At 35.2% G+C, this 25,629-nt stretch overlaps 1 protein-coding gene across 1 annotated transcript in view; it reads left to right on the top strand.

The window, feature by feature from the left end:
* Window positions 1-23,684, top strand: part of LOC109062734 (neurogenic locus notch homolog protein 1) — a 34,728-nt gene extending 11,044 nt beyond the window's left edge. The window contains exons 5-33 of the mRNA XM_042778591.1: window positions 158-280; window positions 381-614; window positions 1,528-1,683; window positions 1,763-1,948; window positions 2,028-2,141; window positions 2,250-2,363; window positions 3,375-3,608; window positions 3,697-3,807; window positions 6,109-6,447; window positions 7,318-7,431; window positions 8,306-8,425; window positions 8,504-8,656; window positions 9,734-9,962; window positions 10,117-10,318; window positions 10,526-10,679; window positions 11,605-11,789; window positions 12,114-12,246; window positions 12,342-12,599; window positions 13,335-13,447; window positions 14,027-14,598; window positions 15,265-15,678; window positions 15,790-15,938; window positions 16,872-17,082; window positions 17,830-17,902; window positions 17,994-18,156; window positions 18,239-18,537; window positions 20,381-20,528; window positions 20,649-20,746; window positions 21,538-23,684. Of these exons, the coding sequence (XP_042634525.1) occupies window positions 158-280; window positions 381-614; window positions 1,528-1,683; window positions 1,763-1,948; window positions 2,028-2,141; window positions 2,250-2,363; window positions 3,375-3,608; window positions 3,697-3,807; window positions 6,109-6,447; window positions 7,318-7,431; window positions 8,306-8,425; window positions 8,504-8,656; window positions 9,734-9,962; window positions 10,117-10,318; window positions 10,526-10,679; window positions 11,605-11,789; window positions 12,114-12,246; window positions 12,342-12,599; window positions 13,335-13,447; window positions 14,027-14,598; window positions 15,265-15,678; window positions 15,790-15,938; window positions 16,872-17,082; window positions 17,830-17,902; window positions 17,994-18,156; window positions 18,239-18,537; window positions 20,381-20,528; window positions 20,649-20,746; window positions 21,538-22,743 (6,605 nt within the window). The 3' untranslated portion in view covers window positions 22,744-23,684. The remainder of the gene's footprint in view (window positions 1-157; window positions 281-380; window positions 615-1,527; window positions 1,684-1,762; window positions 1,949-2,027; window positions 2,142-2,249; window positions 2,364-3,374; window positions 3,609-3,696; window positions 3,808-6,108; window positions 6,448-7,317; window positions 7,432-8,305; window positions 8,426-8,503; window positions 8,657-9,733; window positions 9,963-10,116; window positions 10,319-10,525; window positions 10,680-11,604; window positions 11,790-12,113; window positions 12,247-12,341; window positions 12,600-13,334; window positions 13,448-14,026; window positions 14,599-15,264; window positions 15,679-15,789; window positions 15,939-16,871; window positions 17,083-17,829; window positions 17,903-17,993; window positions 18,157-18,238; window positions 18,538-20,380; window positions 20,529-20,648; window positions 20,747-21,537) is intronic.
* Window positions 23,685-25,629: the final 1,945 nt, after the last annotated feature.

Below are 25,629 nucleotides of genomic sequence, written 5' to 3'. Positions count from 1 at the left end.
GTGCTCGGCTATTCATTAACAGTTTGTCTGGATGCGACACTTCTTTTTGTCTTAGTTTATATTTAATCTCAACGAGTGACTCAGTTAGTCACTCGAGCACATAAACATACTCAGACTCTTTGATGTGTATTGAACGTGAATCCTTTGTCTCTCACAGGGTTCACGGGTCAGACGTGTGAGCATAACGTTGACGACTGCACCCAGCACGCCTGTGAGAATGGAGGCAGGTGTATCGACGGCGTCAACACCTACAACTGCCACTGCGACAAACACTGGACCGGTACTGCTTTTTGTACTCCACAATAATAATAATAATTATACAGTGTAATAAATATTTAGCATGCACTTCACATGTGACCCCTGACGACCTCCTCTTTCAGGTCAGTACTGTACGGAGGACGTGGACGAGTGCGAGCTCTCTCCGAACGCTTGTCAGAACGGAGGAACGTGTCACAACACCATCGGTGGCTTTCACTGCGTGTGTGTGAACGGCTGGACGGGCGACGACTGCAGCGAGAACATCGATGACTGCGCCAGCGCCGCCTGCTCGCAGGGGGCCACCTGCCACGACAGAGTCGCATCTTTCTTCTGCGAGTGTCCACACGGACGCACAGGTACGTCTGTTTGTGCAGTTTCCATTTTGACGTAATTTTTGTACTCATTTAATTTGTTTATATACCAGTTATTTTAGTATTATTTATATACTGTTAAAGTATTTAGATTTTTACATTTTAATTTTTATAATTTCATTTATGTTTTTTATAGGCTTTTTTAGCTTTTTTTATTTCAGTTTGTTTATTAGTAATTTCCATACCTCTACTTATTTTATTTAATTTTAATTTCAACTTATTCTTATTTTATTTTAGTTGCCAAGGCAACATATCTACATTTCAAGAGTTTAGATTTGTCATCTCAGATTTTATCTTATCTTATTTTATCTTTTATTTTTTTTATTTTTTTTATTTATGTCTATGTAAACAATTGTTATTTTATTATTTTATTTTATTTTATAGGCATTATTTATGTTTGTTGCATTTAATTTCACTTGTATATGAAAACAATATTTTTTATATTTTTTATTTGACATATTTTTTGTTAAATGTATTTTAATATTTTGTTTAAGTTAGTTCAGTTTAGTTCATTTTATAGATATTATTTATATTTCAGTTGTTTCATTTCTGTCTAAAAAAACAAAAGCTTTTATTTATTTATTATTTATTTTTTTTACATTTTATTTTATTATTTTGTTTTAGTTAAGTTAATTTTAGTTTATTTTATGGACATTGTTTACGATTCAATTACGAAAACAATAGCTTTAGTCTTAGCATACGTAAATATTAATATTTTAGTTCAGTTTAGTTAATTTTATGGGCATTATTTATACTTAAATTGCATTTTATTTCATGTCTGTCTATGAAAAACAAATCTTTTATATATTTTCATGTTATTCCAGCTCAATTTCAGTAGCCAAAAACTACTTTTAAAAGTTTTAATTTCAGTTAACGATAACAAAACTGTTACCCACAGGTCTTCTGTGTCACCTTGATGACGCCTGCATCAGTAATCCATGTCAGAAAGGCTCAAACTGCGACACAAACCCAGTGAGCGGAAAAGCCATCTGCACCTGTCCGCCAGGATACACGGGATCGGCCTGCAACCAAGACATCGATGAGTGCTCGCTTGGTAAGTATAGAACATGATAGATTAGAAAGAATATAAATTGCAGAATGACTTTTGCATTTCAATACTGTTTGCATTTCAGGCGCAAACCCGTGTGAGCACGGCGGACGGTGTCTCAACACTAAAGGCTCCTTCCAGTGCAGGTGTCTCCAAGGTTATGAAGGTCCACGCTGCGAAATGGATGTCAACGAGTGCAAGTCAAACCCCTGCCAGAACGACGCCACCTGCCTCGACCAGATCGGTGGATTCCACTGCATCTGCATGCCAGGTATGAGTCTTTGACCACTGACCTGCATCAAAAGCGCATCAGTACTGTGTTCTGACGGACGGATTGTTTTGGTGTGTAGGTTACGAGGGTGTGTTTTGTCAAATAAACACTGATGACTGCGCATCACAGCCTTGCCTCAACAACGGAAAATGCATCGACAAGATCAACTCGTTCCACTGCGAATGCCCCAAAGGTGACTACAGCATTATAATTTTCAGAGATCTGATTGTAAAAACTAGCAATGAAAATCCATTGTGGGTGAGCAGTCAGAATAAACATGGCATGCTTTTTCCCCCTGCAGGGTTCTCTGGGAATCTGTGTCAGGTGGATGTGGACGAGTGCGCCAGCACACCCTGCAAAAATGGCGCTAAATGCACAGATGGACCGAACAAATACACCTGTGAATGTACTCCAGGTACACATTTTTAAGTCATATTCTGCACTTCTACATTTGTTTTCTCCACTAAAGACCATTTATAATATTAGCTGTGATTTTTTTTTTTTTTTCCTCCACCAAAAACAGTTTCACATGAGGTTTGGTTCAAATATTCCACTTGTTTTCTGAACCTTTAGATTTTAGAATGTGTTTTTGTAACTCTATCTCACGAATTTTAGTTATTTTAGTTATTTTAGAAATATTTATCTTCTATTATATATTTATTCATATTTTGAATTAGATTTAATTTTCATTTTAGCTTAAGTTTGTCATTTTGTTTTTAAGTGTTTCTTCATTATGATTCTTAAGTAATTCTTTAATTTATTTTTATAGTAATTTTCATAATTGAAATTATTTTGAAATTATAAGCATTTCTAAACTCTAAGTTTTGAGTTTAAATTTAAATATCTAATATTTTATTTTACTTGCTTTATTTTGACTAATTGTATTTATTTTGTTTAAATTTTATTTTATTAACTGATTTTATCTTATTTGTATTTTTTTTCTGTTATTTTATCTCAATTTATTTAATCTTTTTTTTGTTGTATTTAATTATTATTATTTTTTTCCATTTAATCTTATTTCTTTTTTCCTTTTTTCACCAAAAAAGTTTTAACAGTATATTTAACCTTATTTCTGATCCTTAGAATTGTTATTGTAAATCTGCCTTTTTTCGAAGATCGCACCTTTTCGAGCTCGCATTTGTTGGCCGCCTACCTCATCAAAGATTCAGTCTCATTTCTGCTATAAAACTAATAAGAATAAATTACTATCATTTCTTCCTTACTTTGGAATGTAATGGTTACTTTTTTGAAATGAGGCCGTATAAGTGATGTATGTGGCCTTCAGAGGGGGCAGCCTTTGAAATGAGACACAACCTTTAAATAATTCCGTATGTAAATTGCCTGTATTTTGATTGGCTAACATGAAATGAGCATCACTGCCAACATTCTAAATTTGCAATGTGGCTTTTCAAATGTATTTCTGCAGGGTTTGCTGGCGCTCACTGTGAGCTGGACATCAACGAGTGTGCGTCGAGCCCTTGTCATTACGGTGTGTGTCGGGACGGTGTGGCCGCTTTCACCTGTGATTGTCGTCCCGGATACACGGGCCGCCTGTGCGAGACCAACATAAACGAGTGCTTGAGCCAACCCTGCCGAAACGGAGGCACCTGCCAGGACAGAGAGAACGCGTACACCTGTACCTGTCCTAAAGGAACCACAGGTAACACATGCACTCACATAAAAAACACTTGTGCAAAATATAACGGTGGATTTATGATGACATAATCATGTCGTGATTGCATCCGCAGGAATGAACTGCGAGATAAACATTGACGACTGCAAGAGTAAACCCTGTGACTACGGAAGGTGCATCGACAAGATCAACGGCTACGAGTGTGTGTGTGAACCCGGATACACAGGTGAGTCAGTGCAGCATCTGTGTGTGTGTGTGAGTGAGAGAACAGGTGGCCAGCGAAGTGCAGAGCTTGTGTATCAGATAACAGATATGACTTAGTACAGAGACTGCCTTTCCCAAATGGGACACACACTCACACAGGTGTGCTTTACATTAATGCTACGGCCCGACCGATCCCAAGACTGACCTTTTGTATGTTGCATTTAAGGAAAAGATACAATAGGCCCTGCTATACTGTGAAAATAGGACAGCAGCAGGAGGACTTTCACAATTTAGCATGGAATCAAGTGCCTTATATTTTTTATAGCTATAATAACTTTAAGGACACAATTTAAAACAAAAGTTTTTTTAGGGCTGATATTGCCCACAATCCTGTTTTTAAATTAGATTTCTACTAAAATAACACTGAATGCAAAGCAGAAACAGTTGTTTTTATATGCATAAAAATAAATTTAGCTCATGCTGTTGTTTGCCCCAATATTGCAACTTTATTTTATTAAGCAATGATATTGCCCACAATCCTTTATGCTTCATAAGTGGAGGACAGTTTTCATTTTTATGACTTTTCTACTGAAATAACACTGAATGCAAAGCCAAAATAGCAGTTTTTATATGCATGGACATAAGAGTTAAGTAATAAAGAGTTTTGATCTAATTAAATTTGCTAGATGCTAATATTTGCATGCAGAGGAAAAAAAAACATAATTTCTTAGCCTAGTATGTCCCGATATTGTCATACTTAAGTCTGTAAGTACACAGATTGTCAATGCAATTTTATATTTTATTAAGAGCTCATATTGCCCACAATCCTTTGTGCACATTAGAGGTGGAAAGTTCACTTTTTGAGCACCATTTTAATATTTTATTCCTATTAAAATAGCATTGAATGTATGTTTTCTAGCATGTTTTTTTGCTGTATATAGATTATTTAGCACAAAATGCCTTGTTTGCTATATAATAAAATGATTTAAAAAATAGTTCCTAAAATGTAAACCCAGATTAATAGTAGGCATCTATGGGCGCTGCAAGGGAACAGGTGTTTGTTTTAAGCATGACCTGAACACATTTTGAGCAGCACTATATGTATTGTAGTAAGTATTATACTCTGTTTAGTGTGTGTGAGAGAGAAACTGCAATAAAGTACCATTGTTGTAAGAGAATCAAACAGTTACCCATTACCCTACAGAGGAGGGATGTGTGTGTGTTTCAAGGGAGTATTTGTTGTTCGGCGGTGTGTGAAATAGGGTCTGTCCTTTTGTATCTGCAAACAGCCCTCTGTAGGACCTGCCCTCCCCCCAGCGAGTGTGTGAGGGGTGTGTGAGCGGGTCTGAAAGACAGAATGAAAGAGCACAAGAGGGTGGAGGAAATCCTTTGTGCATTTGGAGCAGGGCTGGAGATTTGGGATGGGGCCCACACACACAAACACACAAACACACACAAAGGCAGACAAAGAATAAGAGGTCAACACACATCTGAGTCCCAAGGAACATTCCTTTACTATGCAGTTTAACTTATCAATAGTTATACGTCTCAGACTTCTGCTTAGATCACTGTAAGACTTCATATATGATATATGAGAGCATCATATATGATAAATACAGATGGTCAGTGAGGAAAATGATTGACAGGCTTTTCTCGACATATGTGAATGTGATATAAATCAAATATATGTCCTTTCAGTTATTTATTATTATGAAGATAATGTGATATTGACCTTAGAAACAACATAACATCAATTTTAACCTCCTTTACGGTCTTAAATGAGGTCAGAATTGTTCATATTTCCTAAATTTTAATTATATATAATAATATAGAAGTGTCATGATTTCCAAAAAAATTTGAAGCAGCACAACTGTTTTCCACACTGATAATCATAAATGTTTCTCTTGCAGCAAATCAGAATATTAGAATGATTTCTGAAAGAGTGTGACAATGAAGATTGGAGTAATGACGCTGAAAATTCAGCTTTGATCACAGAAATAAATTACATTTGAAAATATATTTACAAAGGAAACAGTTCTTTTAAATTCTAATAATATTTAACAATATTACTGTTTTTACTGTATTTATGATCAAATAAATGCAGCTTTGCTGAGCATAAAGGACCTCTTTCAAAAACCATTTTAAAAAAAAATCATACTAACTCGCGTAACTGAGGCTTTCATAATCAAATCAAGTCCATCCTATATTATTAACCACTGTTTATTCAGTTGCACTCACAAATGTCACATTTCAGAAGGTAAAAGCGAATTGCATGTCTCTCGTCTTTTCCACACATTTTTATACGTATTGTTATTCCTCACAGGCTCAATGTGTAACATCAACATTGACGACTGCGCATTAAATCCGTGTCATAATGGCGGCACTTGCATCGACGGCATCAACAGCTTCACCTGCCTCTGTCCGGAGGGTTTCCGTGATGCCACCTGCCTCTCCAAACACGACGAGTGCTCCAGCAACCCGTGTATCCATGGCAACTGCCTGGACCAGATCAACAGTTACAGATGCATGTGCGAGGCCGGCTGGACGGGACGCAACTGCGACATCAACATCAACGAGTGTTTGTCCAACCCGTGCATGAACGGAGGCACCTGTAAGGACATGACCAGCGGCTACGTGTGCACCTGCAGAGCCGGCTTCAGCGGTAAGATGCTGTGTCCCAATTCACATACTATACTTCCTAAGTAGTAAGGAAGATTAGGTCTAATGCATTTGCATACTATTTACGGTGGATTTTCAAAGTATGCATGCTTTTTGGGCTGATACTGCACAAAGTCCTTTGCAGTACATATGGGAGAAGTTTGTGAAGGTTCACATTCAACCATCTTAAATTTATGAACTTTTTCTACTAAAAATCTCATTAAATGCAAAGTCGACATAACTTTTAGGTTCAAAATCTAAAAATAGCTAAGTTATAAGCAAGTTAAGTAATAAGGAAAAGCTTAATGCTTGCATGCAAACGGCAACAGAGTGTGTGCACAATATGTACATTTTTTAAATGTAGTTAGTATGCTTAGATTTTGCTGCAATATAATAATAAAATGCAATCTAACAATGTCAAAAATAACAATTAAAATAAAATAATTTATTTTATTTTAATATTAATAATGTTTCCAGTGGACTTTGAAGTATGCATGCATGCTTTTAAGGCTAAAAATAATAAAATAAAATAACAGTAATATTTTTATCAATAGAATTATTCAAATAAAATAAACCTTAATGTAAGACTACATAAGAATTAGTGACAGTTAACTTTAAACCTTCTTCAATTTTCTACACTTTTTCTACTAAAAATAGCATTGAATGCAATGCCAATGTGTGAATGTAAACTTTGCACAATATAATTTGCGTACAATTACTATTACTCAATTTTATAACGGAGAAAACATAGTATGTCACAATGCTGCCGTACTGTAAAGCTACACACCCAAAAGCATGTTTTTCTCCCTTTGTTTGTTTATTTTTGCATTTAGTGTATATAATGATTTGACACTGTGTGTTTTCTTGCGTTTAGGTCCCAACTGCCAGACAAATATTAACGAGTGTGCATCTAACCCCTGCCTAAACCAGGGCACCTGCATCGACGATGTGGCCGGATTCAAGTGCAACTGCATGCTGCCTTACACCGGTACACACACACACACACACACACACACACACATAACAGCCATTGTACAGCTGGTTCTTGTTTTGAAATGGCAAGCTTTGCAGAGGTGTGTGTAAAAATGTCAGGGGACAAGAAATAACTCTGTACTGTGTCAAGGGTGGCTACTCAAATAGGTTAATTTCCTGTTTAACCCCTTCCTGTTTCCTGTTGAGGCAAAGAATTGACAATAGAAGGAAACACCAAGTGACTTCCTGCTTCGGCTGGTCACTGTAGAAACAGATAAGGAAGTGCCTTAGATGGAAAACTGAGGCAGTAGAAGAGTGAGACTGAAATAACAAAGAAAGAAACTTCTGTGCTGAATCAACAGGCTTTTTCTGCACTGGTTTTGAAGAAAAACATGTAGAATTCTGGGTAGAATTAAACATGCTCAAATGTGTAGTACACTTTTATTGGTGGCAGAAAGCATATTCAAATTAGCCAAAATATTTACAGTAATTATACAGTAACTTTAACAAATAAGCACAAGTCAGCCTGCCATATCAAACAAGACCACAAGGAGACGCCAAAGGACTGCATATAAACTACTATACGGATCAGTTCAGAATTGCTAAACACACTAAAATATAAATTAAAAATGAAACCATTTTAAATGTCTTGATGTCATTAGTGAGCAGTTCCTCTGTGCAAAACACACTTCAGATAGCATCTATTATAAAACACTCGCTGTACATTAATTTTGACAACTGCATGAATATACAGAAATATGATGTTTTAGTGATCAGTGCACAGAGAGCGCACATACACGGGTGGATTTAGGTTTAGTTAACAACAATAACCCAAGCATGTATGTAACTTTTGCATCAGTTTTGACGCTTTCTCAATGTGTGTGTTTCAGGTGAGGTGTGTGAGCGCGTTTTGGCTCCCTGTGCTCAGCGTCCTTGTAAGAACGGAGGCGTTTGTGTCGAATCGGAGGATTTTCAGAGCTTCTCTTGTGCTTGTCCTGCTGGATGGCAAGGTAAGATTGTGTGTGTGAATTCATGTTTGTTTCAAGTTCTCTCTGATCACCATCATAACCGCTGTCGTCTCACTACAGGTCAGACGTGTGAGGTGGATATTAACGAGTGTGTGAGGAATCCTTGCACTAATGGAGGAGTGTGTGAGAACCTGCGTGGAGGATATAAGTGCCGCTGCAACCCTGGATTCAGTGGAGATCTGTGCCAGAACGATATTGACGACTGTGAGCCAAGTAAGACACGCAGAACATGCACAAACCTAGACAGTATTTCTGGGCATCATAGAACATTAGATGGTGCTTTTGATGCCCTGTAATGCTGTCTACATAGGCAGCTCGTTAGGTTTTAAAACAGACATTGTTTTAAAGGACTGTTATAAAATTATCAAATAAAAGAATAAACTATTATATGTGGTTTTGAAATCACTCTGTGATGTTTTTTGCTCTCTTGTAATTGCATTTGTTTTCCTCATTTTAATATGCTTTATACATTTGTATTACTAAAGCAATGCAAATAAAGCAAAATAATTAGTGAATAATAAAATAAAACAAAGTTTAATAAAATTCTGTTTTATTTTACAATAAGTAGGAGAAGTGCAAATAATAAAATAAATGTAAAAAAAGTAAATAAAAAATGTGAAGAAAATAAACAGAAAATTGAAATAAAATAGTTTTATTTTAAAAAAAATTATTTTATATTGTTTTAATAATACAAATGTAAAATAAAGCAATATAACAAGTGCGAATGCTAAAATAAATTTTAATGTAAAAAATTTATTATAAATCTAAATAAATTAAAAAACAGACAAATAAAATGCAATTTAATTTTAAAATCATTTAATGTGCTTTATTTAAACTGTTTCAGTCATACAAATGTACAATTACGTAAAATAACAAGTGCAAATGGTAAAATAAAATGAATGTGAAAAAGTAAATGAAATTAAAATGAATTAAAAAATGTTACATTAAATTAAAACAAAAATAATTAAAACAGAAAATTAAATAAAATGCAGTTTTATTTTAAAGGTGAAATATTTAATGTGCTTTATTTGCACCATTTTAGTAATGCAAATGGTACAATAAAGTAAAAAGTGCAAATGGTAAAATTAAAATAAATGAATGTGAATTAAATTAACAATTAATTAAAAAGAAAATTTATTAAATGTCATTGTATTTTAAAAATAAAATATTTAATTCAAATTAACAAAAATGATAGATTTTGAGGTAACATTCCTTAATAAACAAGATTATTAAAATACTGAATAAAAAGACTAAATATGGCAGTAATTGTAATTCTTCTCTCTCTCTCAGATCCGTGCAGTAACGGCGGTGTGTGTCAGGACCGTGTGGACGGCTTTGTGTGTGTGTGTTTGGCTGGTTTCCGTGGCGAGCGCTGTTCAGAGGACATAGACGAGTGTGTGAGCGCCCCCTGCCGAAACGGAGGGAACTGCACCGACTGCGTCAACAGCTACACCTGCAGCTGTCCTGTAGGATTCAGCGGCATCAACTGTGAGATCAACACACCCGACTGCACTGAGAGGTACTTGCACGACACTTTTTCAAATGCATTTTAAATTCACGTTATTTTTTTAAATTGCATTTTAAATTTAAAACATATTTTAAAATGAAAATGCATTGAATTCCTTTTCATTTGCATACTGGCAATCTCAATCTGTGTTGTTTCTCCTCACCAGCTCGTGTTTTAATGGAGGAACATGTGTGGACGGCATAAACTCGTTTTCATGCGTGTGTTTGCCGGGATTCACTGGGAATTACTGCCAGCATGACGTTAACGAGTGCGACTCGAGGCCGTGCCAAAACGGAGGCACCTGTCAAGACGGATACGGCACCTACAAATGCACCTGTCCACACGGATACACCGGACTCAACTGCCAGGTACACAAACACACACTGTTCTCCTCTCTAAAGAACATGAATCAGTAAATTAATCTACAGGAATATATATACATTTATATAAATAGTTTATATAGTTATATTATTATTTTTATCTTTTATAAATAAAACATTTCTTTATTTTTTAGTAGTATATATGATATAGAGTATATTTGGTCCATGTTTTATTTCCTGATGTCTGTGCGTTTGAGTCTGGTGCGCTGGTGTGACTCGTTCCCCTGTAAGAACGGTGGCTCATGTTGGCAGCAGGGGGCCTCCTTTACCTGCCAGTGTGCCAGCGGCTGGACGGGCATCTACTGTGACGTCCCCAGTGTCAGCTGCGAGGTCGCCGCCAGGCAGCAAGGTAACAATCACTAATAATGAGATTACTATTTTTCTACTGAAGTTGTAAATTAATAGACCCAGAATAGAATATTTTTTCTGAAATAACTGCAGGGGTTGATGAAAAGCTTTTAATGAATTTAATCATAAAAATGTCAAATTAAATAATTTAAAACAATCAGCATTCCTAAATGAATAAATAAATGTAAATTATGAATAAAAAATTTTTTTTTGATTAATTGACAGTGTGTTATTAAATGATTGTTATTCAATTATTGAAATATTAATGTAAAATATCAGTGAGAAAGTTTGAGAATGCCTGTTTTAAAATACAATAAATGTTAGATGACAGATAAAAAAGTAATATATTTAATTTAACATGTTTTTATCAAAATTATTACATTTTTGATTACTTTCGTCAATATTTGTAATTTCTGACAAATTAATAAATGAACAAAAATAAATGAAAATAACAAATAAATATAAAAATAAGTATAAAAAAGCTAAAATAAAAAAGACATTTACATAAAATAAATGTACATTTTAAAAAGTGTGACCATTGACTCACATTAGAGAACCACAAACATGCAAATGTGTTGTTAAATTAATGTTTCTTAAAATTTCAGGGTTACATTAAATACATATTTTAGGTCAAAATAATTTCACTGACAAAAAAGGTTTGGGAATCTCTGTTTTAAATTTATATTACATATTAGATAACAGACAAAAAAAATAGATTTAGTCAATAAATTTAAATAATTTTTTGATCAAAAATGTAAAAATATTTAACACTTATGGTGATATTTGTAATTCTGACCCTGGTTAGACTGTGGATTTTCTCCTAACATACAAACAGGCAAAAAATTCTGCTTTTTAAAAATGTTCACCACTTTAAAAGTTATCATATAATTTGCAAATGTTAATCTCACTGTGTCTCCTTTTCTCAGGAGTGTCTGTGGCGGTTCTGTGTCGTAACGCAGGTCAGTGTGTAGACGTGGGTAACACACACCTGTGCAGATGTCAGGCCGGATACACGGGCAGCTACTGTCAGGAGCAGGTGGACGAGTGCATGCCGAACCCCTGCCAGAACGGAGCCACCTGCACCGATTACCTGGGAGGATACAGCTGTGAGGTATAAACACACACACACACACACCTGTGCAATCGGTGTACATCATCAGTGCTGACCACATTACTAACAAATTGTAGTCCATTACTGATTCTAAATTACATTACAAAAACTGTATGTAACGTAATCCATTACATATGATATAATTAATATAATCAGATTACTTTCAGATTCATTTATCACATTGATAATATGATATTATATTATATTACATTTTGATTATAATGCAAGTACTTAATTTTCAGAATCCAGATTACATGTAATCAGTTACTACCCAGCACTGTACATCATCATTATACGAGTCTAGCGTCTGTTTCTCTCCTTCAGTGCGTTCCTGGATATCACGGCGTCAACTGCAGCAAGGAGATAAACGAGTGTCTGTCTCAACCCTGCCAGAACGGAGGAACCTGCATCGACCTCATCAACACGTACAAATGCTCCTGTCCACGGGGGACACAAGGTACGACTCATTCACACGCTCACAAACACTGGATTCATCACTTCATACTTGAGCTGGTGAATCATTTTGATTGTTTTCTCTGGCTGTGTTTGCAGGCGTTCACTGTGAGATTGACGTCGATGATTGTTCCCCGGCCGTGGATTCGTTAACCGGAGAGCCGCGCTGTTTTAACGGCGGCCGCTGTGTTGACCGCGTTGGAGGTTACGGCTGTGTGTGTCCGGCCGGTTTTGTGGGCGAGCGCTGCGAGGGCGATGTCAACGAGTGCCTGTCTGACCCCTGTGACCCCAACGGATCCTACAACTGCGTACAGCTCATCAACGACTTCCGCTGCGAGTGCCGTACTGGATACACCGGTAACAACACACGCATTTGACACACTCCAGTGCATGAATGTGAACAAATGAGCACATTTGCAGTGAAAATAAACGTATATCAGTGAATATGAAAAATATGAATACAGCGGACACTAGATAATTTACTGTTAGTGAATCACAAACAAAAATAATAAATTATTAGGCTATATTTAGCCTAAAAATAATAATAATAATAATAAAAAAATAAAAATAAATTTTTTACATGAAAATAAAAATTAAGGATTTTTGTTTAGTGGCAATTAAGCTTATTTCTCTCTCAATTTCTTATTACTTTAATGCTGAAAAAAAATTCATTATTGTAAAACAGTAATAAAAAGAAAATCATCCTGTCCAGACTTTATTGAATTATTGATTAACTGATTTAGTGTCCTTATACTTATTATTACTATAATTAATTATACTTTACATTATAACTATACTTCACAGGTATAATTTAAAATATAAAAATTTTTATTTATTAATTTTATTGACGGATTATACTTAGAATTATACTTTACAGATATACTTTACAATTTAACCTATTTTATTTATTTATTTTATATATTATTTAATAATATTTTTATTATTAAATTCAGTAAAACAAACACTATGATAAAGTGTACTTATTTATTATATTTTACTTATTTATTTATTGCATTCTGTGGGGTGAAATATGACCCAGAGATTTTAGTGAAATTTTTGTTTAAATTATATACATATTTTTTTTATTCACAGGTAAGCGTTGTGAAACTGTGTTCAATGGTTGCAAGGACACACCATGCAAAAATGGAGGAACGTGTGCTGTAGCGAGTAACACCAAACACGGATACATCTGCAAGTGTCAGACGGTGAGTAAAAACACACATCTGTGATTTGAACATCACATAAACACCATTAGTGCTTGAGTGCTGATGGATCAGTTTAGAAACACCGTTCTGTCATGATAACTCTTGGAGGGATTGGCATGGTAATGTACATGACACTGTTAATGTATTTGGTATTGGCGGAATAGATCTGCTACACTGCTTCTGCTGCAGAGCAAATACAGAGACTTGATACTGCCAATACATCCACAACATGCTGCTGTTAGCATGTAAGAAATATTGCTGCTGCAAATATAACATACATGAAATAACCCCCATATAGCATACATGAATCACCCTCGCAGAAGATCTATACAGGTGGAGCTGGGGAAGGTGGAGGGTTTCTGAAGCAAGCTGCACAGCTATGGCAAACACTAGTCATATAGTTGAATGATGAGGAGCGAGCTCATTGGCTACCGATACAGGAGAGAACCAATCAGCTGTGCCATGTGATAATGATGTCATTAGGTCAGATTGAGTTAGACCTATCGGACTGCGCCATCTAGAGTTTCATGCCAGAACTCTGTATTTAAGTGCACTTTCTATCCTTTGGTTCTCTCTCAGGGTTACTCTGGGTCCTCCTGCGAATATGACGCCCAGTCCTGCGGCTCCCTGCGCTGTCGTAATGGTGCTACCTGTGTCTCGGGACACCTGAGCCCCCGCTGTCTCTGCCTGCCGGGCTTCAGCGGACACGAGTGCCAAACACGCATGGACTCGCCCTGCCTGAACAACCCCTGCTACAATGGAGGCACCTGCCAACCCATCAACGACGCCCCGTTCTTCCGCTGCGCCTGTCCAGTCAACTTCAACGGACTCCTCTGCCACATCCTTGACTACTCCTTCAAAGGAGGGCAAGGCCGAGACATCGCCCCGCCTCTGTGGGTGGAGATCCAATGTGAAATCGCTCAGTGCGAAGGCAGGGGCGGAAATGCCATCTGTGATACCCAATGTAACAATCACGAGTGCGGATGGGACGGCGGCGACTGCTCTCTGAATTTCGACGACCCTTGGCAGAACTGTAGCGCCGCCCTGCAGTGCTGGAGGTACTTCAATGACGGGAAATGCGATGAACAGTGTGCCAACGCAGGCTGCCTGTATGATGGCTTCGACTGCCAAAGACTGGAGGGGCAGTGCAAGTAAGTGATTTTTTTTTTGTATAATTTAATTCAATTATATTACGTTATATAATTTAATTATATATTATGTAAATTTTTCTTTTAATTTAATGCAATAATTTAATTTTATATTTTTTATTTATATTCTTTATTTGTATTACTGCTTTAATTTGTATTTACAGTTAATTTATATATATTATATTTATAAATAAAACATTGACTGTTATTTTAAACAGTTTAACAGTTTTTTTTTCTTTGTCATTAAGGACCCACTTATTATGTTATTTATTTTTATTATTTTATTATTATTCATATTGTTTTATTTTTGCTGTTATATTTATTTCTACCTTTTTTTAATATATTTTATTATTATTATTATAATTATTATATTTTTATTATTATGTATTTCCATTTAAAGTTTAAATTTAAATTTTATAATTCAGTTTTATTTATTTGTTTATTTATTTTTAAATCGCTTTATCATTAAGGACTCATTTCAAATTTTGCAGTATTTTACTAACTTTAGATAATGCATCTTAATGGAAAAATCCAAATATATATTATGTTAATAATAATATTTAAAAATTACAAAATGTCACACATGCATTTAGAGTAACCAGTGTAAAATTTGCCAATACTTTAGTTTTTAACCTCTCCTTCAACTTCCTCCTCAATCTCTCTCTTCAGTCCGCTGTACGATCAGTACTGTAGGGATCACTATGCAGATGGTCACTGCGATCAGGGCTGTAATAATGCCGAGTGCGAATGGGACGGTCTGGACTGCGCCGATGACGTTCCTCAGAAACTGGCTGTGGGAAGTCTGGTTCTAGTGGTCCACATCCCACCAGATGAACTTCGCAACCGCTCCTCGTCTTTCCTCCGCGAGCTGAGTGGACTGCTTCATACCAACGTGGTGTTCCGCCGAGACGCTAACGGAGAGATGCTCATTTTCCCGTACTACGGCAACGAGCACGAGCTGAGCAAACACAAGCGCTCTGATTGGACGGACCCAGCCCAGCTGCTGCAGCGCGCCAGGAGGAGCCTGACGGCGTTCATGAAGCCCCGCCTACGACGGGAACTGGATCAAATGGAGATCAAAGGGTGAGTGAATGCAAATTACTGTTAAATCTGAATATATGTAAATGCAACTAATCATACAGTATAATAGTGCTTTATATCTGTGATGATGACGTTTACATGTTTGTGCTGCAGGTCCATCGTGTATCTAGAGATTGACAACCGTCAGTGTTATCAGCAGTCTGACGAGTGTTTCCAGAGTGCGACGGATGTGGCGGCTTTCCTCGGAGCGCTGGCCTCTAGCGGGAATCTCAATGTTCCTTACATTATCGAGGCCGTCACAAGTGAGTGCCACATTTATGCCAAAATCAGGGTTTTATTATTATGTAGAGGTGAAAATTATTCCTAATTATGAATGTTTAAAAAAAAGAATGCTAAAACTTAAACTTTATACTTAAACTACTGTATTTATTAATATTTTGAAAAAGTTTAAGTTTTAGTATTCTTTTTTTTTTTAAACATTCATAATTAGGAATACTTTTTTCAGTTTTGCTTTTAGTAATTTTAGTACTTTTGTACAACTCATTTATTTCAACATTTCCAATTTTGTTCACATTTTTCATGTAATATTTTTTTCTTTTTTTATTTCAGCTTTTAATTTTTTTTATTTTCTATGTGCTTTTTGTCTTTTTTTTAGCTTTATATTTCTATTTAAGTTTAATTTTATTTTAGTTTTAGCATTTTTAGTATTTTATTTATTTATATATATATATAGAGAGCTTTAAATTATTTTTATTTTAGTTTTGGTGTTTTAAGTACTTAAACTCATTTTATTTCAATTAGTTACAACATTTCCATTTTTTTCATCAAATATTCATATTTTATTTTAGCTTTCATTTTTAGTTTTTGTTTATTATTTCTTTTGCTCTTTTTATTAGTTTATATATAAAATGGATAAACCTAAAACTGAAATAATAATTTAAGGCTATATATATATAGATATATATATATATATATATATATATATATATTTTTGTTTTTTTATTTTTTATTTTTTTATCCTTTTTTTTTTTGGTAATATTTCTATTTAGCTAGTTTTGTTATGTGCCTTGTTATTTTAGAATTTTTGATTTGTTTTTCATCTAATATTTATATTATGTTGTATTTCTGCTTTCATTTTATTTACTGGAAATGATTTAACAATTTTAGATTTATTTAACTGTCAGACTGAAACATACTCTACACAGCTCTACATTAATAACTGTATCTGTGCGCAGGTGAGGACGCCCCTTCAGAGACAGGAGAGATGTACCCCGTGTTCCTGGTGCTGCTGGCGCTGGCGGTTCTGGCGCTGGCAGCTGTGGGCGTCGTGGTCTCCAGGAAGAGGAAGAGAGAACATGGGCAGCTTTGGTTCCCAGATGGATTTAAAGTCACAGAACCCAAAAAGAAACGAAGGGAACCAGTCGGAGAGGATTCAGTGGGACTCAAGTAAGTGTGTGAAACTGGTTAAAGAGATGAAAAACAAAACAAAAAAAAAAAAAAAAATTAAAAATGTTGCCTTAACAGCTAACTGAAATAAGTTTGTTGCGGTACTAAAATTACTAAAACTGGAAAAAAAATTAAAGCTTAATGTAAATATATATGAATTTTTTTTATAAAATGACAAAAGAACATAACAAAATTACTAAAACTAAATTTTAAATGAAAACTAAAAATTCTAAATATCAGTAAACACTGTAAAAAGTATATTAGAAACACTAAAATAATGCTGCACATAATTCATTAAAAAAATTAAGTTTATATAAGCATGAGTGATGTTTATAATGCAATTTAATAATGTATGTTTAATGCATAAAAATATAATAATTAAAGGAACCATGTGATACTTTTGTAAAATGTTATATTTTGCACCTAAACTTATATGCAGTGTCATATAAGTTTTAAGTTTAAATTAAGTTTAAGTTGTTGTTGTTGGTTTTTTTTAAGTTTAAGTTTTGGTACTATTCTTTTGTGCTTTTGTCTTTCTCCTCTTTTTTTATTTTATTTAATTTTTTATATCTGCTAATGAATGTATATCATATTATTAAAAGTGATATTTGTAATGCAATTTAATAATATCTAAAATGCATTTTTGCCCCTAAAGTTCACAAAAACAGACATTGTTTAGTTGCACGCAACTGTTTTGCATCTTTATGACTCACATTAATGATAACATAAAACTTTGCATCCCATCAGACCTCTGAAAAACTCTCTGATGGATGAACAACTGAGCGAATGGGCAGAAGACGACACGGCTAAACGATTCCAGGTGGGTCTTAAAGCATTGTCCGCTGTCTGTGTAAAGTTTTCTCCAGTGTTTAACCCCAGATGGATGTGTAACCGTGTGTGTTTGTGTGTAGTTTGAGGAGCAGTCTATTCTGGACATGAGAGGTCAGCTGGATCACCGGCAGTGGACACAGCAGCACCTGGACGCCGCTGACCTGCGGCTGAACTCTATGGCTCCGACTCCACCACAGGGCGAGATCGAGAACGACTGCATGGACGTCAACGTCCGCGGGCCTGGTGAGCGCTTGCACCTTTCCAATCACATTACTGATGTCAGCTCTGGAGTTTTCTTTAAAACTCTCCTTGGTTTCTCTCGTAGACGGTTTCACTCCGCTGATGATCGCGTCGTGCAGCGGCGGCGGTCTCGAGAACGAAAACGGTGAGGCAGATGACGATCCCTCTGCTGAAGTCATCAACGACTTTATCTACCACGGCGCCAACCTGCACAATCAGACGGACCGGACCGGCGAGACAGCGCTGCACCTGGCTGCCCGCTACGCCCGCTCGGACGCTGCCAAACGCCTGCTGGAGTCGTGCGCCGATGCTAACGTTCAGGACAACATGGGCCGCACACCTCTCCACGCCGCTGTTGCTGCTGACGCACAGGGAGTCTTCCAGGTAAATGAGAAAAATACTGATTATTATATATTCAGGAGGGTCTGAACTAAATGAATTTGTGTAAAAGTAACAACAGCTACATGATAAAAGATGTTATTAATTAGGGATGTAATGATTCACTCAACTCACGATTTTGATTTCACGATTCGACTCACAAATTTTTTTTTAACAAAATGAGATTTAAGACAAATTATAAATGAAATGTGTCTTTTTATTATTGCTTGGACAAAATACTGCATGTTTCATTGTGAAATTTAAATATAACACTATAATAATATACTAATATAGCATTTGCATATTATTGCTCTTTTGTTGGTTTTGATTGCTTCTGTTGTCCTCATTTGTAAGTCGCTTTGGATAAAAATTTCTGCTAAATGACAAAATGTAAATATAATGTAAATAACAAAACTAAATTGAAATTTTAAAACAAGCCCCAAATCAAATAAATAAGTAACACAAATAAAAGAAAGCTCTTCATATAAACAAACAAAGGTTTCGTCTATGCTCTATCCATTTAAAATTAGAGGCAACAACTCCATTTTAATCGTGATCCAAACAAAGATGCTGCATACATGCAACGTGAGAAGTTTTTAATCTAAATTAGATTGTAGAATTTTGAAATTTGAAGCTAAAACAGAATGGTCTGACTTCAGTTTTGTGAAACTATACATAAGAAATATTAGCATGAAACAGAAACGGCAGATGAGCTGAACGAGACGCAGATTCACTCTCTGCCAGCAGGTGGAGCTTAAAGCGTTTCCTTGGTTACTGCTGTAAACAAAGCAGCGCTGCACTTATGAACTTTAATATGCATTATACAGAGGCAAGATGAACAGAAAAAATACCATCTAAATTTTTCTAAAGACAGTTAGTTCCCCTCAGACACACATTGATATAAACTCCTACACCTAATTGTATCTGATTTGAATCGTCACACATTTGAATCGATTTTCAACCGGCTCGCGGTTAATCGTTACATCCCTATTATTAATATTATTATTAGTAATGATAGTAGTATATGTTATTAATAACAATGTGTTAGTTTTATTATTAAAATGTATTTTTTTTACTTCAGTTTTAATATTCTAAAATAATATTTAATCTTATGTTATTGTTAACTTTATTAAAAATATTTTGAAAAATAAAATAAAGTTAAAATAAAATTTCGGAAATTTAAATGTACACAAAAATTAATAATGTTCCCTTGGCAACTAAGGGAACTAAAATGACTAAATTTAAAACTTAAAAAATAAAAAAATATTATTATTATTATTATAATATTATTGTAATGTTAATTATAATTATTTTTGAATGTGAATTAGTAATTTTTATAAAATAATAATTATAATAATAATAATAATAATAATAATAATAATAATATTAAATATTATTTGTATGTTTATTTAGTATTTAATGTATATTTTATATTTAATGTATAATTTTATGTTTGATGTTTAATGTATTGATGTATATTTAAAATATTGTTAAAAATGTTAAAAATGCAAAAGCACTGTCATGTTCATGTTCAAGTTTTTAAATAAAATAAAAAACAAAAAACAAAACTGCTTTAAATAATACTAAAATAACACTGCACATAATACATTAAAACAATTAAGTTCTCCTTTGGATGTATGTGACTTTAATATCGCAATTTAATCATATATTTGATGTATACATGTATAATTAATATATCAAATTTATATTTAATGTATAATATAACAATGTATAATATTTGATATAATTAATTTTGCATATGCAGTATACCATGTAATTTTATGGGGTTTTTTTAGCTGCTCTTGGTTGTTGAATAATTTTTGAAACTTTTCTTTGTGTTTGGAAACAGATTCTCATTCGAAACCGAGCGACGGATCTGGACGCCCGCATGCATGATGGAACGACGCCGCTGATCCTGGCCACCCGATTGGCTGTCGAGGGAATGGTGGAAGAGCTCATTAACTGCCATGCAGATCCCAATGCTACTGATGATTCTGGTATGAATACAAACAAACATTGTATGCGCAACCAAATCTCTCAAAACACCTTTCATTGGTAGTTATTTTGAAGATGCATGGCTGTCCTCGCGAATTCATTCTGTTTTTATGTTTCTGTAGGTAAATCGGCTCTTCACTGGGCGGCTGCAGTTAATAATGTGGACGCTGCTGTCATTCTTCTGAAGAATAGAGCAAACAAAGACCTACAGAATAACAAGGTGGGTTTGTGCATTTACAGTAAAATAAAATTGTGTCAGTGACTTTATAATTGAAAATTAAACCTGTTATTTTGAATTATTCCACATTAAAATGTAATAACTTTTTAAGTTTTTTTTAAGCCATGTTGTTTTAGTATTATAGTAGTTTTTATTAATATTTTGAATTGATTTTTTAAGTTTTCATTTCAACTTTTTGTTTAATTTTTAGTTATGTTATGTGCATTTGTATTTTTAATGTAATATTTGTTTAATTTATTTTGTATTTCTTATTTAATTTTTTTTTTGTTTTTTTTTTCATTTATTTCCAATTTTTCAGTTAGTTGGCAAGAAAACATTTCTAAGTTTTTCATCTAATATATTACATTAAACATTAAAATTAAAACAGCATTGTGCATGATTCATCAGTGCAAATTATTCTAAATCAAAATTGTAATAACCTGTGTTTTTATAGCAGTTTTATTCTAGTTTTCATTTATATAGTTATTATAGTTTTTACTAATGTATTTAATAAGCTTTTGTTTTTATATTAAAAATTTTCTTTCTAACTTTTTCATTTTATATGCATTTTTATTAGTTTTTGGTAATTTTTTTATATATTTAGGTTTAATTAAATTTTTTTTTTTTTTTTTTTAGTTCTAGTTTTATTTATTTCCAGTTGGTAATTTTAGTGCTTCATCTTAAACTTAGTTGGTTACCAAGGCAACATTTCTAATTTACATTTAGTTTGTTCTGATATTTTATTTCAGCTTTATTTCAGTTAACAAAAATATTAATGATAATATGGTTTGCAGGAGGAGACACCACTTTTCCTGGCCGCTCGTGAGGGGAGTTACGAAACCGCTAAAGTCCTTCTTGATCACTTGGCCAACCGTGAGATCGCGGATCACCTAGACCAGCTTCCACGCGACATCGCGCAGGAGCGCATGCACCACGACATCGTCCGTCTGTTAGAAGAATACAGCCTGGTCCAGAGCCCCACGCTGCCCTTATCGCCCCCTCTCTGCTCGCCGAACACCTACCTGGGCATCAAACCCAGCCCGGGCGGCGCCAACAACAACAACACGGCCAAGAAGGCACGGAAACAGGGCGGTAAAGGCGTAGGAGGGAAGGATGGCGGAAAAGACATGAGAATGAAAAAGAAAAAGAGCGGAGAGGGCAAAAATGGAGGCATTACGGAAGTGGGCATCCTCTCGCCAGTCGATTCGCTGGAGTCGCCGCACGGTTACCTGTCGGACGTCTCGTCCCCGCCCACGATGACATCACCATTTCAGCAGTCCCCGCCCATCACTTTAAATCAACTCCAAGGGTTGGCTGACTCCCACATGGGTGGAGCTCTTCAGAGTTTAGGGAAGCAGTTTGACTCCGCCCCTCCTCCTCGCTTATCCCATATGCCAGTGCCTAACAATGGAGGCGGAGTTCAACAAACGGCAGCGTGCGATTGGCTGCAAAGAGTGCAGCACCAGCAACAGCAGGCAGGCTTTACAACCCTGATACCCACAATGCTCTCTGCCACCAATATGCCACAGGTCATGGGCTATCCCACAATGCAAAGCAGCCACCTCGGCGCCCCGTCGCACATGATTCACAACCACACCCACCAGAATATGCCGCCCATGCAGCACCAAAACAGCGCCACCTCCATCCACGCCCTCTCGCATCACTTCCTAGGTGACCTAAGTGGGCTGGATCTTCAGTCCGGCTCAGGACACGCCCCCATCCAGACCATCCTTTCGCAGGATAGCCAGCGCATGGCTCCGCCCATTTCTAGCACACAGTTTCTGACCCCACCTTCTCAACATAGCTATTCCAACCCTATGGACAACACGCCCAGCCACCAGCAGCAGATTCCTGACCACCCTTTCCTCACACCCTCCCCTGGATCTCCCGACCAATGGTCAAGCTCGTCTCCACATTCCAACCTGTCTGATTGGTCAGAGGGTATCTCAAGCCCGCCCACCAGTATGCAGATGAACCATATCCCAGAGGCCTTTAAGTAGGCAGGGCATTGGCATAGAGAAGCTGAACTGAATAGACAATTTTATACTAATGATAAGAACTCTTTTTATTGCTTTTTGTATGCTAAGAACCATTTTTATTCATTTTTGTATTTATTTATATGCGTATTGGACTACAGATATAAGATTTTTTTTTAATTTATACTGCATTTTATTTTTATTTTACCATTAACTGTTCAGAAAATAATTTTGAAAAATATGGTCTCAGAATGTTTTGTTTTTGTTTTTAATTAAAATTTCATTATTAATTAGATTTTATATTGCCCTTTTTTACCAAACAATTAGTTTTCTGTGAACAAGAAATTTAGAAAAGAGTCTTAATATTTTGATTTTAATGTATGACACACGTGCACGCATGCACTCTGACATGCCTCTGCACATGTTCATTTGTGTTTTTACATGAAAGAGAGCCGATTATGGCTGATTTATGCTATGTTACCGAGTATCGTCTGTAGACACTGTTCGGAGTTAATTTTGAACTCAAATCTCTTTCCCATGGTACCCTGCTTCAGGTGTTTTGGGGAGCTTTTCGTATGTAGCGTAGCATTCACTGTTATTTATTGCCTGCTGTAGACATGTAGGACATATTATGACATGTAGATGTAGATGAGATGTGTGTGTGTGAGAGAAGAGACAGGTATGAGTGTGTGTGTGTGTGTGTGAGAGAGAGAGAGAGAGAGAAAGAGAAGGAGAAGAGACCAGTAGGGGGTTGTGTGTGTGTCGCAGTGTGATGACATCATCGGTGCTCATGAGGTGTGATTGTGGCTTTCCAGACATGTTTATTAAATGCAGATCAAATGTTTTAATGATGACATGAAAAAGACTGACTTGTAGTTTGTTGAGGAAAAAAAGTATTTTGTTCAATGATTTTGTAAAGTGACTTTTCTTGACACAATAAACACCGTTTGGTGACATTACTTTTACTTGTGTTGTCAGACTTGATTTGACTTCAAAATATTCATGTGAATGGCAAAAAAGCATCACTATTATTATTTCTTAAACTATTGTTCAAAAGATTTAAAAAAATGTTTTGAAGTCTATGCTCACCAAGGCTGTATTTATTTAATCAAAAACAGAGTAAAAACAATAATATTGTGAAATATTACTGCAGTTTAATCATTTGTTTATTTGCAATTGATTTCTGTGATCAAAGCTGAATTTTCTAATATGCTGATTTGATCCAATTTGCTCAAGAAACATGAAAGGAAAATGCTACCATACATTTATTGATTAAATCAGTAGTCATGGTATATAAATAAGATATTTCATTAAGCAAATATTATTACTTAAAAATAATCAATTATAGGCATCAGTTAGTAATTTTTTTGTATGTTTGTTGTAAAATAAATACTTTTTTTATATAAATTCCCTCAATAATATTTGAAAGCATAAAACCAAAATAATAATAATAAAAAACTCACCTCAATGATAAAGTGTTTTATGTAAATACAGTATTAATATTTCAAATAGCCATAGTATGTTTCAACTTCTCACTCACAGGCTGCATTTTATGTGGTTATATTTTTTTTAAAGGCATTTAAAATCACAGTATCTCTGGATGAATGAGTGTAAATGCCTCTCCCACATTCAAGAGGAACCTGTGACATCCACTGAATTAATTTTTCACTGCTTCACCTCTGCTATTTGAAGACTGAACGATGCTCTTGATTTACCTGTGTCTCTCCATTTACAGCCTGGAAAAGTGCACTTGAGAATATGCATCTAAACTTAAAACTAGACTATTAAATATGAAATAATAACAGGTTCATGTACCTTTGGTTTTCCAGGCTATTTATTAATTAAAATGACTTTTAGTTTGTTCCTGTGTGACTTTGTTTAATCGATTATACTCGTGCAGTGAACTGGAAGTGTCTGATTCACTGACATACATCAGAGAGTGTTTGTTGACAGTCTGTGGATAGACATTAAAGAAATAGTTCACAAAAAAAAAAAATTATATATATATATGTATATGTGTATATATGTGTATATATATATATATGTGTGTGTGTGTGTGTGTGTGTGTGTGTGTGTGTGTGTGTGTGTGTGTGTGTGTGTGTGATTCTCAGGGGTCATTGTCTCATCCGATCAATTATTCCATTCAATCTGGAAAATGAAAAATATTTAACAAACGGAAAACAAGATTTTGGCTAATATTGATTGTGGTTTACAAATCGGTTTATGGCTTCAATATTTCATCCATGCATGTGGGTGCTGCTGAAACACCCCTTTTGTCTTCTTGGCCATCCAAGATGTAGATGAGTTTGTTTCTTCATCAGATTTAGAGAAAATGTAGCATTGCATTACTTGCTCAGCAATGGATGCTCTGCAGTGAATGGGTGCCGTCAGAATGAGAGTCCAAACAGCTGATAAAAACATCACAATAATCCACACCACTCAAGTCCATCAGTTAACGTCTTGTGAAGTGAAAAGCTATGTGTTTTCTAAGAAATAAATCCATCAAGGCATTTTCATTTCAAGCCATCAATTCTGACCAAAATATAACTCCGTAATCCATAATATCGCTTCCTCCAGAGAAAAAGGCCATCTCCTGTTGTCCTCTCTCATATCAAAATCCACCCACCACAAATTTGTTTAAAGTTAATTAGGACTGTTTGTCGCTTGTAAACGGTGCTTTATCTGTGCAGATTTCTCTCCTGATTCAGAAAACGTCTTTTTCACTGGAAAAAGCAATAGGCTATTACGGATATTGGATTTTGGATATTGGAGGACTCGTGTTTTAGCCAGAAGCAATGGTGTGAAGTTAAAAACACCTTAATTATGTAACTGTCTTACGTTAACCGATGGACTGGCTTAAATGATGGTCAGTATATTTGTTTTTTAGACTTGGCTAATTGTGTTCCAATG

Source organism: Cyprinus carpio, chromosome A21, assembly GCF_018340385.1.
Source record: "Cyprinus carpio isolate SPL01 chromosome A21, ASM1834038v1, whole genome shotgun sequence".
Classification (NCBI taxonomy): domain Eukaryota; kingdom Metazoa; phylum Chordata; class Actinopteri; order Cypriniformes; family Cyprinidae; genus Cyprinus; species Cyprinus carpio.
The sequence above is the reverse complement of the archived record's forward strand: the minus strand, read 5'-3'. Positions and strand labels throughout refer to the sequence as shown.